This window comes from Strix uralensis, chromosome 6 (genome assembly GCF_047716275.1).
Source record: "Strix uralensis isolate ZFMK-TIS-50842 chromosome 6, bStrUra1, whole genome shotgun sequence".
NCBI lineage: Eukaryota > Metazoa > Chordata > Aves > Strigiformes > Strigidae > Strix > Strix uralensis.
The window spans coordinates 38265734-38280879 of record NC_133977.1 but is presented as its reverse complement, the minus strand read 5'-3'; the positions used below and the strand labels follow the sequence as shown (position 1 = coordinate 38280879).

Genomic DNA, 15146 nt, shown 5'->3' with positions numbered 1-15146 from the left:
GCTGAATGAAACGTGATAATTGTTTTTATAATCTTGCTTAAAGTGTTAAAATAGGCTCTGTTCTATTATTGCTAATATTTTCCTTTGTGGTATTTAAATAATAAACACACAGGTGAAATTAGAGTGAGGTTATGACTGAAACTTATATGTCAGCATTGTTAATATTTTTTCTGCTAAATATTTTTTCTGCTGTCTGTAACAAAGGTGATTATTAAAAATAATTTCCCCTGTAAAATCAACTCTGCAGACCAAGTTAAAACATTAACACTGTTAACTACCACAGCATTTAAGTGGCATAAGTTTGTTTCTGTTTCTGCTTGACTCTTGAAGGAATATTTACTGTCTTTGCCATAGTCTCAGGGAAGATAGTTTGTCAATATATATGTGGAAGAGTTCACATTAGGGTAAACACTACCGGAGAAGAATGCCATGGCAAAATCTTTTTTAAGGCAAAGGTAAAAATCAATTCGTTTTGATGGCTGTGTTGTACCTAAGTGTGATAGCTCAAATGGTAACTGTGTTACCTACCATCGTACCAAACATGGTATAAAGACAGGATAACAGCTTTAATTATTTTCTTCGGATAAATTCACTCTCTTTTTGTCCTAAACGTTATACCAGTGCAAAGGATGTAATTAAATCTGAAATGTTTTTCTCCATGCATAGATACAAAATATTCTTTAAAGTCTTTGGAAAGTTTTAGTGGCACATAAAACTTTTGAGGTCATCCATTTGACTCCACTGCACGTTGACAGTTGCAGTTCTTTAGGAGCTTATCTCAAATGTCTTGCTGGTCTGTTTAATTCTTACAAGGAGTCTGCAGTATCACAAATTCTCAACAGTTATCCCAGTTGGCAGTCTCTGAATGAATGGGCACTGAAACTTGTCTGCCTTTGGTAGAAAGAAGACCGGTCTTGTCAGATCTGATTTGAGGTACGGAGAATTGCTGCTTGTTCTTTCCTTGGTCTGTAGTTAAATAAAAGCTTCAACGTCCAGATCTGTGAATTTGGCTGCTTTCATAAATACTATTTTTAAAGCATAATTTTTCATTATAGATGGGATTAGGAAGACAAGAGCCTTTGCTCTGCATCCTTACTAAAGCCAGGAGGAGTTACCACCTGACAAATTATTGTTAATGGAGAACTGTGTTAGTTATTGACTGACTCTGTTTCTGTGCACACTTTTAGGTCAGACCAAATAATTGCTTTCAGATTGGGTTTAGCAACCATTTTTCTTTTTCCTAGTGTATGACTTAGGACTGCATTCTTACCTGCTCTGGCATGAAACTGGTGTTGGTTCATCAGAAGAGCAGAGGAGGCACTGTTACTATCCTGCTTTAAGTAAATGTTACACATTTTGTTTCTTAGCATTTTTGCAAATTTGTCTAGTTTATCAAAAACTGTGTTGGTAAACCCAAATGTGATTGTTTAAGTTGTCATCTCTTGGGCAATGTCTTTCACCTTCTAAGTAGGAGATGGTTAAGGAAAAAAAAAAATCCCTTTGAATCATCCCAGTGCTTTGATGTAACAGTGCCAAATTATGCCCAGAACTCAGGCAAAGTTGTAGCATATGTCTGATTCTGGGAGACCCATGTAAAAAAGGTGAAAAAGTTTGAGGGTACTTTTGTAACTGTTGCTCAAAACCTCATTTCCTTCATTTTGAAAGTAGTGGGAGTAGTGGCTGTGGTTAATGCTATCAGACAGTGAGAGCTGCTAGCTATTATTTACTAGTCTGAACCACTTACACTCTTGAGATATTTTATCGGTCAGCTAAAATTGCGAATAACTCCAAATTACTACGGATCTGCAGTATTATTACAGTTTTCTCTTTTGGTTTTGCAGTGGAGTGATATCTTTATCTTGCAGAGATGATGGATGTAGCTTTATTTCAACGTATGTACTGACTGACTGTCTAAATTTGGGTGCTTATATAATTTGTTTTGGTTGGGGGTGTTTTGTTTTGTGGTTTGGTAGGAGTCATGTGAAAAAGCCCACAAGGCTGCTCTTACCCTAACTGAAAAGTTAGGTACCTTTCAGAAAGCAGAAGTAAACAGTGCTATGACGCAGATTGTCGTAAAGAACTGTTCTCTTAGTTGTTTGCAAGAATTCGTTAGGTTTTATATACGCTTCTAGGCTGCTAACTGTCAGGTCTTAAACGCTGCAAGCACAAAATCAGATATGGGTTCAGTGTTGACGTATTGCAGTGTTTTCAGCGTTCACTAAGGGGTTTTTTTCTTCACACTAAAGCCCAAGAGTGTTACAGAAACATTTGGTGTAGGTATTTGTTAGCTTAAGTAGCTTAACTGCATAATGTACATAAACAAGATGATGATGATGATCAATTCAGCTAAATCTACTTTTGTTTTCAGCTAAATGTGCTTTTGAAGTAAATTTTGAAAAGACAGCAGAACTGCAGTTCATATGATCAAGTGGACTGTTGTGTGGACTGTTCTGAATGCTAGGAGTTTAGACCGTGGTTTTGGGATGGTTTTGTGGCAGTGTTGTACATGGTTAACAACTGGCTGTGTTTTTTACATAAAAAACATTGTATTTGGTAGCCTTTAATAGACCCAAAACGTTTCTACCCTTATGTATTGAGGGCTGTGCTTTTATCGTGCACTTTTTATCATGCAGCTGTTCTAGTTCAGTTTACTGAAGGCTTTTTAATAGGTTTAGGGTTTTTATTTAATTTCTTATTATAAAACCTGTATTTGCAGAAGCTCATCTCATAAATCAGTGATTTTTTAAATGTAGAATTGACCGTAGTGCCTCCTTTATAACTGAATATGCCATAAACTGGAATGAGGAGTTTCTCTTGTTTCCTTTGCTGTTTCTTTTTGTGTAATATACAATTACCAATTTGCACTTTTCTCTGTTTAGGCAAATACAATACTCAAGTGTTCCTAAGAGAAGAGATTCATCCTTCCAGCTGTCCAGAAAAAGAACAGAGTCAGGAAAAACTAACTTAGGATTCATTATTTTATCTTCTTCTTATAGACCTCCACTAGTCAGGCCATCTTCTGCCTTCAGTCTGGTATTTGTCAGCTTTTCCGAGAAACTCTTATTCGCAAGGGATTTGTGGAAATTCAGACTCCCAAAATCATTTCAGGTATTGTATATGTGATCTAGCAGCTACAGGTCTGCTTCTTTTACAGTTGCTCAGCCTACCTGTCTGCCAAAAATTTAGTAAGTTCCTATTTGAAAAAGATAAAGCTCTATTTCTAATTTAGATGCAACATAGCAAACTTCTTCTACAGGTATCACAGTTGTCCTTTACTTCCCTCCTGACTTCAGATGTTCAAAGAATGACAAGACAAATACTATATATACCTGATTTATGTACTCTACAGTGCATTTAAAATCTTAATTTGGTTAAATACAGGAGTCTGATCATATGCATTGTTTTTCAAATCAGTGTTCTCAATGTTGAGCAGTGCCAGTTCCATTTCCAGTATCAAAAAAACCCCACTCTAATTTAGATTAAAAGCAGCTTCCATCATAAAGCACTTACAACAAACATATGATATAAAAGATGATGCCATTATATACAGTACGTCACTTCTTTAGCAATGAGCATGTGACTGAATGGAAGTGGTAGATCATTCTTCTGAAAGTGTGGCACAACAGCTTCAGCCCGACTAAGAGTCGGGAAATCTAGATTTTGATTCTAGTACAGTTGTTGATCTGCTGTGTTGTTTTCAAAAGTCAAATTTCTTGATTTACTGATGGATGTTTTTTCTTCCATCTTACTGTGTTCTTTGAGGTTTAGTTGGTGTCACTAAGACATATGGCATGGAAAATGTAGGGTACAATATTTGTATTATTCTCATTGTATGTGCATTCATTATATGCATACATTTTGCTCACTGAATTTTATATTTCTGTATATTTTTGAAGACAGCTCTTGATTGAGATAAAAAAAGTGCTTTTTAACGAAATACATACAAGGAACTATTCTTTCAACATGGAAAGTATCGTTGAACTATAAGATTAGATAGCTTTTTTCCTACAGAGACAGTTGAAACAGTGTGAAGTAGTAAAGACTCCCAAGTAGTTTATTTACATAGGACCTTTGAGGAAGTGTGCTATTCTTACTGTGCAGTGTACCATTGAAAGCAAGCAAGCAAGCATCCTATTGTTTGAATGAGATCATATTGTGTAAAAATAACTAAGTTAAGTTGATGCAATCCTACTAAACTTCAAATGTAAATATAGCTGTTCTAAGATTTGAGATTTTAAAAGTTACCTGTATTCAAAAATAACTAAATATTCACTAAAATCGTTTCAGTGAGAGTAGTGGGAACGAAGGAAAAGAAACATTAATCTCAGTGGAATGGTTAGTAGTAATAATAATAATATTATTAATAATAATAATAATTAGTACTTTACTAAGAGTTATCTTAACATTAGAACTTTCAAAGATTATTAACTAATCTTTCACTCTGGCATGCTTTCTTAGCAAGTTAGGCAACTAGAACTCTCATATCACACACTGGGAAATGGAAAGGTAAAGTGACTCAGCTGATAGTTTTGGTAGGCAGTTTGCAGTAAGGGATTCAAATGCATGTGTTCTTGGTTCCTGTTCTCTTGAGGTAACCTGTGAAAACTGAGAAAAAGCTTTATACCTTTGGCAGATGTCCTCTGGTAAATCTAGTTTTGACTCTGAGAGATATTTATGCCTTCAGTTAGAGGGGATGGTCCTGGCAAAACAGGATATGCACTTTCATCTCGGCCTCTGCAGTTAACTCCTGGAAGCCTATGTCACTGATAAAGATTGGTTTCCACAGAAATGTTGGGCTGCAAGTAGGTGTAGTGGTACAAGCATGCATTCTCTGCTGTTCTTACCCTAAGGTGAAGGGCAGCTGGGAATAGTAACATTTTAAACTACCCCAAATAAGTTTGCCGAGTTGCAAGGCAATGTGTGACAGTGCTGAACTGCAAAACTTCTTTTAGCATTATTGGATGCAAATATGCTTTGAAGAAAAATCTCCTTCTAATCTCTGAATATGAGACCAATAGTCTATCATTCTACCTCTGATTTATTTTTTACATTTTTATTTTAATAATTACTGCAAGCACTTGCTTTTCAGCTGCCAGTGAAGGAGGAGCCAATGTGTTTACTGTATCATACTTCAAAAGCAGTGCCTACCTGGCTCAGTCCCCACAGCTGTACAAGCAGATGTGTATATGTGCTGACTTCGAGAAGGTTTTTTGCGTTGGGCCAGGTAAGAAGTGTGTTGGTTTATCTGAAGTGTGAAGTGTGTAGTGATGGCTTTTAGCAGACATGGTACAAATAAGATAACACACACAAACTGAAAACTTTGAATGGTTTCACTTAATGTAGTTTCACTTACCAAACACAAATTTCAGTTGGGGTGACTAATGAGAGTAAAGTTGACAGAGAAGTTGCTGGAACAAAACTAAAATGCTGAAATAAGGGTGGAGTACTCTTCTTCGGTGCCTGCTGTTCTGTGAGGAGAAAGAATAGAGTTGCATTGGAAACTGATAATATGATGAAGTTAGTAAAACATGGAACAACACTGTGATTACTGAAGCCATAGTTTCCTATTAACCATGCCCAGTAGTTGCCTAGTTGCCTTTAGTTGCCCAGTAGTAAGCAGCTAAAATAGGCAAGCTAGGTTTTATGTGCTTCAGATTGCGTATTAACATACACTTATCCCTTGCTTCTGTATAGGTACCAAACAACTTTATTTAGAAAATGTGTGCTTTTAACATGCTGTCAGTAAATACTAAAAAGTTAATGATTTCCAGTCTCATGCTCTCTCTTTCTCAAAAGCTGATGCGGCATGGCCTCTTTAGGTGGTAATTTTCTAATTTTTTTTTAAGACCTCAAAGATGGGTTTAAAGGTAGATGAGCTGGAGATACTGGAAAAAAGTCAATAACAGCTTATAAAATAAAGATGCAAGTAATTCAGAAGATCTTAAATTTCTTGTTAGTTACTAACAAATGACTCATGGTTTATAGGAAGACGTGTTTAAATTAGGCTCATATATCTGAAAAAAAACCCCAGAACACATACACACGTGCACAAGTCCATTTCCTCTGAAAAAGACAGTTTTCAAATCTGAAAGTTCTTGTGTGCTTGAAAGCTTGTCTGTTTTTACTACTTCTGCCTGTTGGTCTAACAAGAGATACTGCCTCTCCACAAGTCTTGTCTGTCTTGTATCCTTTGAGCACCACAGCTACAGTAATGCTGTCACTGTTGTTATAAATGATGCTCTGAGGCAGCTAGTTTTCTTTTTGTTTTTCAGTGAGAATTGTCATGTCTAACAACAGCATTGTCTGCCTGAGCCAAATGCTGATGTGATTGATTGATTGTCAGTGTTATTTTTCAAAATGGAATGATAATTTCAGGTCAGTAAGAATTTCTGTTGTTCAATTTTCCAGTGTTTAGAGCTGAGGACTCCAATACACACAGACACCTGACTGAGTTTGTTGGTCTTGATATTGAAATGGCTTTTAACTATCACTATCATGAAGTGGTAGATGAGATTGCAGATACCTTGGTGCAGATATTCAAGGGACTTCAGGAAAGGTAATGAGAGCATTTTCCATTTCACGAGCAGCTTTGTTTGAGATCTCTTGCACTGTGATATGAAATGGGTGAGCATTTTATCCTCAGCTTGTCAGATAATCATTACTAATCTGATTTACAACAAAACTTCAAACATTTTTGCTTCGCTTTTAACTGTTTCTTTGTGCCTGACTTTTAAAGTTCACTCAAGCCATAGGCCAGTAAACCGTCTATTTTTAGCCCGAGTTGCATCTCCTAGAGTATGCTAGCTTGCACAAAGAAAACTTGTTGATTACTGTTGAATGGACTTCCTAACAGAAATGATTCATCATTAATTGAAAACATCCTTCTTTTTGTGCCACTCCAGGTAGACTGATTGTTCAATTTGCAATTAATCTTAATATTTAATATCCAATAAAGTTTTTCTGAATAAAATTTATTATAACAACCTGTATCTCTGCCATGAAAGCAGCAAATTATTTTCCATTATTCACATTCTAACTCATTAAAAAGCCAGGCCAGAAGTTTAGGAAGTCGTTTTCATTTGCTTACAAATTAGACTATCTTGCCAGCAGAAATGCAGATCTTTTCATCTGTCTAGGAGGAAATTTCTCTTTTATATTTGAAATAGGATATTACTCAAATCAAAGAAGAACCCAGGTAAATATTACAAATCAAAGGGATGATTTCTCGATGTCTTTACTGTGAAAATTTGACCTAGTCAATTATTTCTTACAAAAGGAATAAATCAGAAGTAATAGTAAAATATTAACATGTGTATCATTGAAGTAGGTGCATTAAGTTCCGTGAAACATTTCATTAGGATTGTACAGAATTTCTCCAGAAGTGTCTTTAAAACAGTTTTTTATGTTGCAAGAGGGACCTCTTGTGGCAAAATTGTATTGTAATTGCAAAATCATTACTGGATGCAAGAACAGTACATTTCTTGCTTGTTTTGTATTTTGCTTCTGTTCTTGTTTCCTCATATACAGATTTCAAACTGAAATTCAGACAGTGAACAAACAGTTTCCGTGTGAGCCATTTAAGTTTTTGGAGCCAACTCTGAGGCTGGAATACTGTGAAGCTGTGGCCATGCTTAGAGAGGCTGGTGTTGAGATGGGTGATGAAGAAGATCTAAGGTACTTTGGCAGTACACAGATGTGTCAGAGTCTTGTGAAAGTGGTAGTAAAGTGTCAGTTTTGTGCTGTGCAACTGGCAGCCCTCAAGAAGGAACTACAAGCTTTTAGAGGAATAAGCAGTACTCATGTCCAGATCTCTTGACAATGGGTATGAAAATAGTCTTCTTTTAATGTAGACTATACATACAAACTCTGAAATACAAAAGAATATAACTCGCAACATAAAGTGAGAGTAACTCGAACCTTCTAAGGATAAAGAAGCATTTGTTTTTCTAGTAATTGCTGTTCTTCATGTGAATTGGCACATGTCTTTGAATAGGATTACAAGAGGTAACGGCCTCAAGTTGCACCAGGGAAGGTTTAGACTGGATATTAGGAAGTATTTCTTTACAGAACGGGTTGTTGGGTGTTGGAATGGGCTGCCCAGGGCAGTGGTGGAGTCCCCATCCCTGGAGGAAGAGTCAGGTTGACACAGCGCTAAGGGATATGGTGGAGTTGGGAACTGTCAGTGTGAGATTAACAGTTGGACTAGGTGATCTTCAAGGTCTTTTCCAACCTAGATGATTCTGTGATTAAACAAAAAGATTCTTCAGTCTTAAGGTCTTTCTTTTCAGTAGCACCTTCCCATTTCTTCTTTCCACCTCTCAGGAAAATGATTAAGCAGTCGTGATTGCATTCCCATTGATTTACTGAAAGATGGGTTTAATTAATTGATAATATACAAAATTTTCCAAAGACTCTTAATAAAGTAAAACATTTCTGTTCTTTCCCATAAAATATCTAGTACCATTAGGATAATGTGTGATTTTTATGGTTAAACAATCTGTGTGTCAAAGAAGTTTGAATCGTAAGAGTTTGATAGAGCAAAGTAATTTCCTCAGCAACTGCTTATGGTGTTTCTCACTTACCGTGCCTAAGAAGAAATGGCTGCACAAGGTATATGCCAATAGGAAATAGAGTACACAGTTCCTCAGTAATCAGAATGTGGTGACCAGGAAGTAATTATATGAAGAGCAAGAATATCTTTAGGTGTAAGTTAATTTAAGGATTTCTAGGACCAATACAAAATATTTAGGAACAGAAATACATATACTTTATTTCTGAAATTTCTGTCTGCACAATCCAAAACATTTAGAAACAAGTACTAAATTTTCTAAAGGGTGGGGTGCAGCAGATCTGTCACTTGAAATCTTTCTAGCTTTATGAAGTAATATAATAAGTACAAGTTTAAATCACTTGATTTTAATTGTGATAATCTTTTTCAGCACACCTAATGAAAAGCTCCTGGGACGCCTGGTAAAGGAAAAGGTAACAATTATTTTAGAATATATAGATTTGTCATTGAATCGGAAACCTGATGTCATGGTCATTGGGTTGGTATAAATGCCTCCTTCATGTAAAACATGTTTTTACACAGTGATTGAGAATACAGTATCTCAGAACATGCAGAAGTTGTGAAGCGTTTAGGATTATCATAAGCATTTTTTAATTGACTGCATTCCCATTTTGCTGCTGCTTATTTAATCTACTGACAGTCTTGTCTTTATCATTAATAAGCTGTTTCAAACCATTTTCAGTCTTTTATATTTATTTCTATCATCTGTTATACTGAGTACACCAAAAAAAGGATAGTATGTTCCAAAACTAGTTCTTACGATAATTAAAAAAACCCAACAAACCAGATTGTAACTAAATCTATAGAAGAAGATGAGATCTTTGGCAAAAAAATAAGTACCTGTTACTACAGCAAGACATTTTATTGCTAAACGTTTGTAAGTTTACACTAGAAGTAGTATTGGAAAACTGAAAAATAATACACCATTTTCATTGATAATTATTTTTTAATATAATACTGTCAAATTTGTGGAAAGTTATTGGGAGATCTGTTTTTATTTTATTTCAAAGTTTCACTGTTTGTGTCTTCCTCATGTAATTTGTTCTTCACATCATTTTCTCCAGTACTAACTGTTTTAAATTACTTTCTTTTAGTATGACACAGACTTCTATATTCTTGACAAATATCCTCTTGCTGTGAGGCCTTTTTATACAATGCCAGACCCAGTAAACCCTGTAAGTAAAATTCTTTGTTGTTGTCAGTGGGGTTTTTTTGTAGTTTAAATTATTCTGTGACAAAATAGATAAAAGTATATTTATAGGATCTGCTGTTATAATTAAAATTCTGGTAACAAGATTAGGTCAGTGTTACATGACTTGGAAAACGTTTACAGTTACTCTTCACTGGTGAAAACATACGAGAAAGAAAGAAATCTAGCTAACATTGGGAGAGCTTTATGAAGACGTCTCCGTGGTCAGAGCACTGCTGCCATCACTGAAAAGAGGCAACAGACACTTTAACAGAAAATACGCTTTTTTACATTGTTAGAAATTGCCCAGTTTATTCCTAAATCCAGGTTAAATATCGTTAGAGCATCTTTTGCTGGGATAACTACATGCAAATGTAATGGTTTTTCAAAGAGCGTGTGGATGAACTTCGGTTTTCTAAATCAACTCCAGTCTAATGAGAGGGAGACAAAGAGCTGTAATTCCTGGGCAGACTCCAAACACATTGCAGTCTTACTGCACAACTTTGGATATCCTAAGTGAAGTTACTGAGAGGTATATTTGCCATCTAAGGATGGAGCAACTGTAGGTAGGAAATAAACTAATTTTGTATTTTTTCAGAAAAACTCAAACTCTTATGATATGTTCATGAGAGGGGAAGAGATCTTGTCTGGAGCTCAGAGAATTCATGATCCTCAGCTGCTGACAGAAAGAGCCCAGCATCACGGCATTGGTAACAAGTCAAATAACATGAAACTGAATTTAAAAGAATCTAAATCATGATTGGATTTTTTCCTTTAGAGGAAGAATTTGGGGCGGAATTTGTTATATGGCAGTAGTGCTAAAATCACATCACTATTTAATTCTTAATCCCTCCTATTCTGTTTAAACACCTTGATGGAAAGGAATTGTTTCCGAGGACTTTAGAGAGAATGTAATGCAGAAAATACCTTCAACAGAATAAGGGTAGACAAACCAGTCTCATTCAGTCATGCCTCTCTAGTCCCACAAACTTTTTACAGAGTAGTCCAGCAGAGTCTTGGTTGGCTGTCCTTTTTAAATCTTGAACTGAGAGAAAGTAAGAAGTGTACATTGGTGAAATTAAAAAAAAAAAAAAAAGACTCAGCAGGGACAAAACCAGCTGATAGTAAAAGAGCAAATTACATGAAGATCACTAGTAAAATCTAGATTAAAATTATGCTTTCAGTGAATGACAAAGTGAAGTGCCAGGTGGGCAGTTGCAAAAAAGGAGTAGCTTCCGCTGTAGCAAGATGGAAAAATAATTGCTAAATCTTCTCTTTCTCACTGCAGTTTATTCAAGAAGTCACCATTTTCCATAATTACAATGAATAGTTGGGCCTCACTCTTACTCAATTCAAGAATTTCTTCCCTGATTAAGTTATTAACAAAATTATAAAAAAAATCTGTTATAGTCATAATTTCTAGATAGTCTTGGACAATTTATATGTTTAATGAGTAAAACCCCACCATTAGTTTTAAGTTAAATTGGTAAATTTTTTGTAGTGTTTGAAGTCCTCTAGTCACTTGTATGTTTGGCTTGGGGTTCATTAAGCAGGTGAGAAACATATCTTTTTCGTCTCTAGATTTGGAGAAAATAAAGGCTTATATTGATTCCTTTCGTTTTGGTGCACCTCCACATGCAGGTGGTGGAATAGGTAAGTATCTGTATTTTATTTTGTTCTGTTTTAGCCTGAGCTTAATTTAAACTGCTCAGTCTCAAGAAGGGTTCAGTGTAAAATTCAGAATAGTAGCCTTGTTAGGTAAATGTGTGGGGCTGTTTGTCCTGGAGAATTTAATGAGAGAAGCTAAAATGTAAGGATCATCACAAAATAAATAGGCAAAATATTAATGGCACAGTCTGGCAAGTTTAAAAAGTAGGTGATCACAAGAAAAAAATGCCAATTAGCCAGGCACATCACTTTCGAATTTGACTAATGAGGAAGATTTAAGGAAGCAAGAAAATACTGTATTATGTATGGATTTGTCACAGCCTACTGATAGCAGAAGCCACTGCTCTGTTAGTGCATTTGAAGCTGTTCTGCAGTGAGGAGAGATAAGTGATTGCTTCTGTCTTATTCAGTGATTTGACTGAATATTACTGACGGGTTTGGCTGGTGCTAATTGTTTCTGCAAAGGTATTGAGGCTTTGTGTCTTGGGTGTGAGTATTTTACATGTTAAAGTGAAAAAAAGATAGGTTTTAGGCATCTTAACAATAACAATTTGCAGTTATGCACATTGCTTTCATTAGCAGGATGAAATCTGTTCATGCATGTGGAAATAGGACACTTTGTAGGTTGTGATCAATAAACATAATGATTTCTTTAATTCAGTCTTTCTGCCTTTGCCTTACTTTTGTAAAGTATATTTGGTACATTCTTAGCATGTTCTCAGAATAACTTCCTAAGTAGGCCTTCAGAAAATGCATTAGATCTGTGATACGCTATTGAGACAACTGTTTTGAAATAACTACAAGATGTCAGCGTCGATGATCATGCAGTACTTGTGAGCAGAGGAGATGTAGCATTTGCAGATGGTCCAAAATCATTTAGGCTGGTCAGAACTAACATCAAGGAAGCTGAAGCTACTTCTGCAGAGCAAATGCTCCTCATGGCATATCCCAGAGGTCAAGCCAAGAACCAGCCAAACAGGAGGTGCTGTGGGAATTAACACTGGTTTCTAGCTGTTTCAGAAACCTTAGCGTAGGAGGGCAGTGGGTGACAACTAGTATGCATCAGGATTTCATCTCGGCATGGCTGGGGTGCACATGGAGCCCCATGGGTTGGGAAGTCCTTCCATATTCCACAGTACACACATAACCTCTAGGATTTTGGGAAGAAAGAACACAATGACCAGTGAAATGTTTATTATAAAGATACCAGCAGATAGTTCCTTGGGTATGCATTGCTGAGTCTACATTTTTGTACTGTAGAAGGTTTGGAGTAAACTTTCCCAACTGCACGGTTTTACTGTAGTTGCTTACAGCACTTCACATTTCTTACTCTGAAGCTGTTAAGACTGTTTTGGACTATACTTCTGTTACAGATCTCCCGGTTACCTCCCTCCCATTTCAATTTTCTGCACCATCTTTCTGGGAAGTCCGAGGTAATCCAGAGCAGGGTCGAGTCTCTAGTACCATTGCTTATTGATACACGTTCCAGATGAAGTCTGTGATGTGGCAGAAGGCACTGCGTGTAAAATCCCTCATTTCTGGTTCCAGCTCCTTTCTGCAGTCGGACGTGCTAACACCTACAACCTCAGTCTTTGGTCACACCACTGTGTGAGCCTGGCTGGAGCTATAAAGTACCTTTAGCTTCTTAAGAGTTTTGAGCAAAAGACTGGCTCTGCTGATGGGTTTTTTTCATTTGTTGTAGGGCTGGAAAGAGTAACCATGCTGTACCTAGGGCTGCATAATGTTCGTCAGACCTCCATGTTCCCACGGGATCCCAAACGACTGACACCCTGATCTGAGCTGCTTTTGAAAGTTTGAGATGATTTGCCCTGCAAATACGATACGATTGCAAGCATATTCCCTGCTATTGATGAACCTGTATTGATTTGAGCATTATACTGTGCAATAAAAAAAAAAAAGAACATCTCATTTACTGAAGTGCCACAATAATTTTTTTTATCCTTAGCTGTTTATTTAAAAGAAAATATTTTAACAGATCAAGACTCTTTGTATTGGCAACTGTACACATTTTTAATTAAAATGTGATACTTCAAGTTAGTATTCTAGTGTCACATTAAATTGTATCGTGTTTCTAAACATTTTAATAAATTATGCAATAAAAATTCTGCATTTTTAACTTATGTCAGCAAGATTGAATATTCTGAAGAACTGGCTCAAAGCTAAAATAACTGGATGCTTGCCATTTAAAAATCAGGAGGAAACCAGGCAATTTTTAATTTACATGAGTGTCAGATAGAGAAGTAGGTGAGAAGAACATTATTAACAAAAAGTCTTCATATGAAATTGTGAAAATAGATTGCAATAAATCTCTCAAAGTAAATTAGATACAATATATGTCTTTCTGGTTTTTGCTTTGTATCCTCACAAGATAGTCATGAATCAATAAGGGTTTTTTTTTTTTAATTATGCGGTAACTGCTTAAAGTTTAAATTTATTTTCTTTTATATTCTTCCTTTTTTTTTTTTTGAAAGTTGTATACAAGCCACAAGCCTGTTCTTTATTTTATGTTACTATTTGAGAACGGGTAGAAGGTTACACGTACTCACGGAATACACAAGGGATATGTAATATTCTCCAAAAAAAAAATGGACAGTGAGTTTGAGAGCAGGTAATGTGTTTCCCTGCCTGACCCAGCCTCTAGGAAAACAAACAAAACAAATCAGCAAGGATTCCATGTATCTATTGCCAGTGAAAGAAAAACAAGTAATGTAAGCCAAGCTATTCTGTTGGGTTTTTTTTTTTAAAACTTATAAATGCTGTGAACAGTCCAGCTGTTGTACATTTAGAGAAATTGGGTGTTTCTCTAAGAGTACTTCTAAAATTCTTTCTAGACATCCTATTTCTCAAATTAATCACTTGCTTGAACCTCCTCGAGTTGCAGTGATGCACAAAGCTACTTCTCTTCCCCCTCCTCCTAACCCAAAGGATGTGCCCTGCATTTGGAGAGGAACCAGTGTATTTGAAACTTCCTTTTATGGGCTGCATCTGATAGTTGTTTTTCAAATTTAAAACATTTTTGTTAGTGTGGATGTCAAAGAGCAAAGGATTAAATTTCATACATGGGCACTGCAATAGAGTTACTCTAATATTCATACATATTTGTAATTCCTGACTTAATTTTTGCTTAACATTTTACATGATAAAGCTTTCAGTATGGTTTAGACTGTTATTGTTGCTACCTTGATTTTTAAATGTCAGAGAAGTCACATACTGGTTATGCTACAAAAAGGTCAGTGAGGCTGTGTATAAATTGTGTAGAATTTCACAAAAGGGCAAATCATCTTTTGCAGCTGCCATTGAACAAGACTTAATTTTAATGTTTTGTGACAAGAGTTCTCCATTAGAAAACAATCATGCTAAAGGTCAGTTAGGTAAAGTACTGGAAATGTGAAAGTTAAACTTTGTTTAGAAGTCAAACAATTCAAGGAATAATATACTTAGCAGCTTTGCTTATGAGTCTGTTGTAATTAATTTACCATGGAATCTTCCCCAAATTATTAACTTTAAAATTTTACAGTGTACCCAGTTGTACTTTGCAAAGCTAAGTGGATTATAAACACAGCTTATCATCACAGACTTACTACTGATGAATGCAAGTTTCAAAACAGTTGTTTATTCAGCCAACTGGAATGAATTTAATTTCTTTTGTTTATATGGAACTGGTAATGCATTCCACATCAGAAGCGCATCCTTTTAGTA

At 35.8% G+C, this 15146-nt stretch overlaps 1 protein-coding gene across 1 annotated transcript in view; it reads left to right on the top strand.

The window, feature by feature from the left end:
- The window catches only part of DARS1 (aspartyl-tRNA synthetase 1), a 42654-nt gene extending 28877 nt beyond the window's left edge, over window positions 1-13777 (top strand). Inside the window, exons 8-16 of the mRNA XM_074873760.1 lie at window positions 2997-3108; window positions 5090-5224; window positions 6409-6556; window positions 7528-7674; window positions 8940-8982; window positions 9664-9744; window positions 10357-10468; window positions 11340-11411; window positions 13129-13777. Coding sequence (XP_074729861.1) covers window positions 2997-3108; window positions 5090-5224; window positions 6409-6556; window positions 7528-7674; window positions 8940-8982; window positions 9664-9744; window positions 10357-10468; window positions 11340-11411; window positions 13129-13220 — 942 coding nt within the window. The 3' untranslated portion in view covers window positions 13221-13777. The remainder of the gene's footprint in view (window positions 1-2996; window positions 3109-5089; window positions 5225-6408; window positions 6557-7527; window positions 7675-8939; window positions 8983-9663; window positions 9745-10356; window positions 10469-11339; window positions 11412-13128) is intronic.
- Window positions 13778-15146: the final 1369 nt, after the last annotated feature.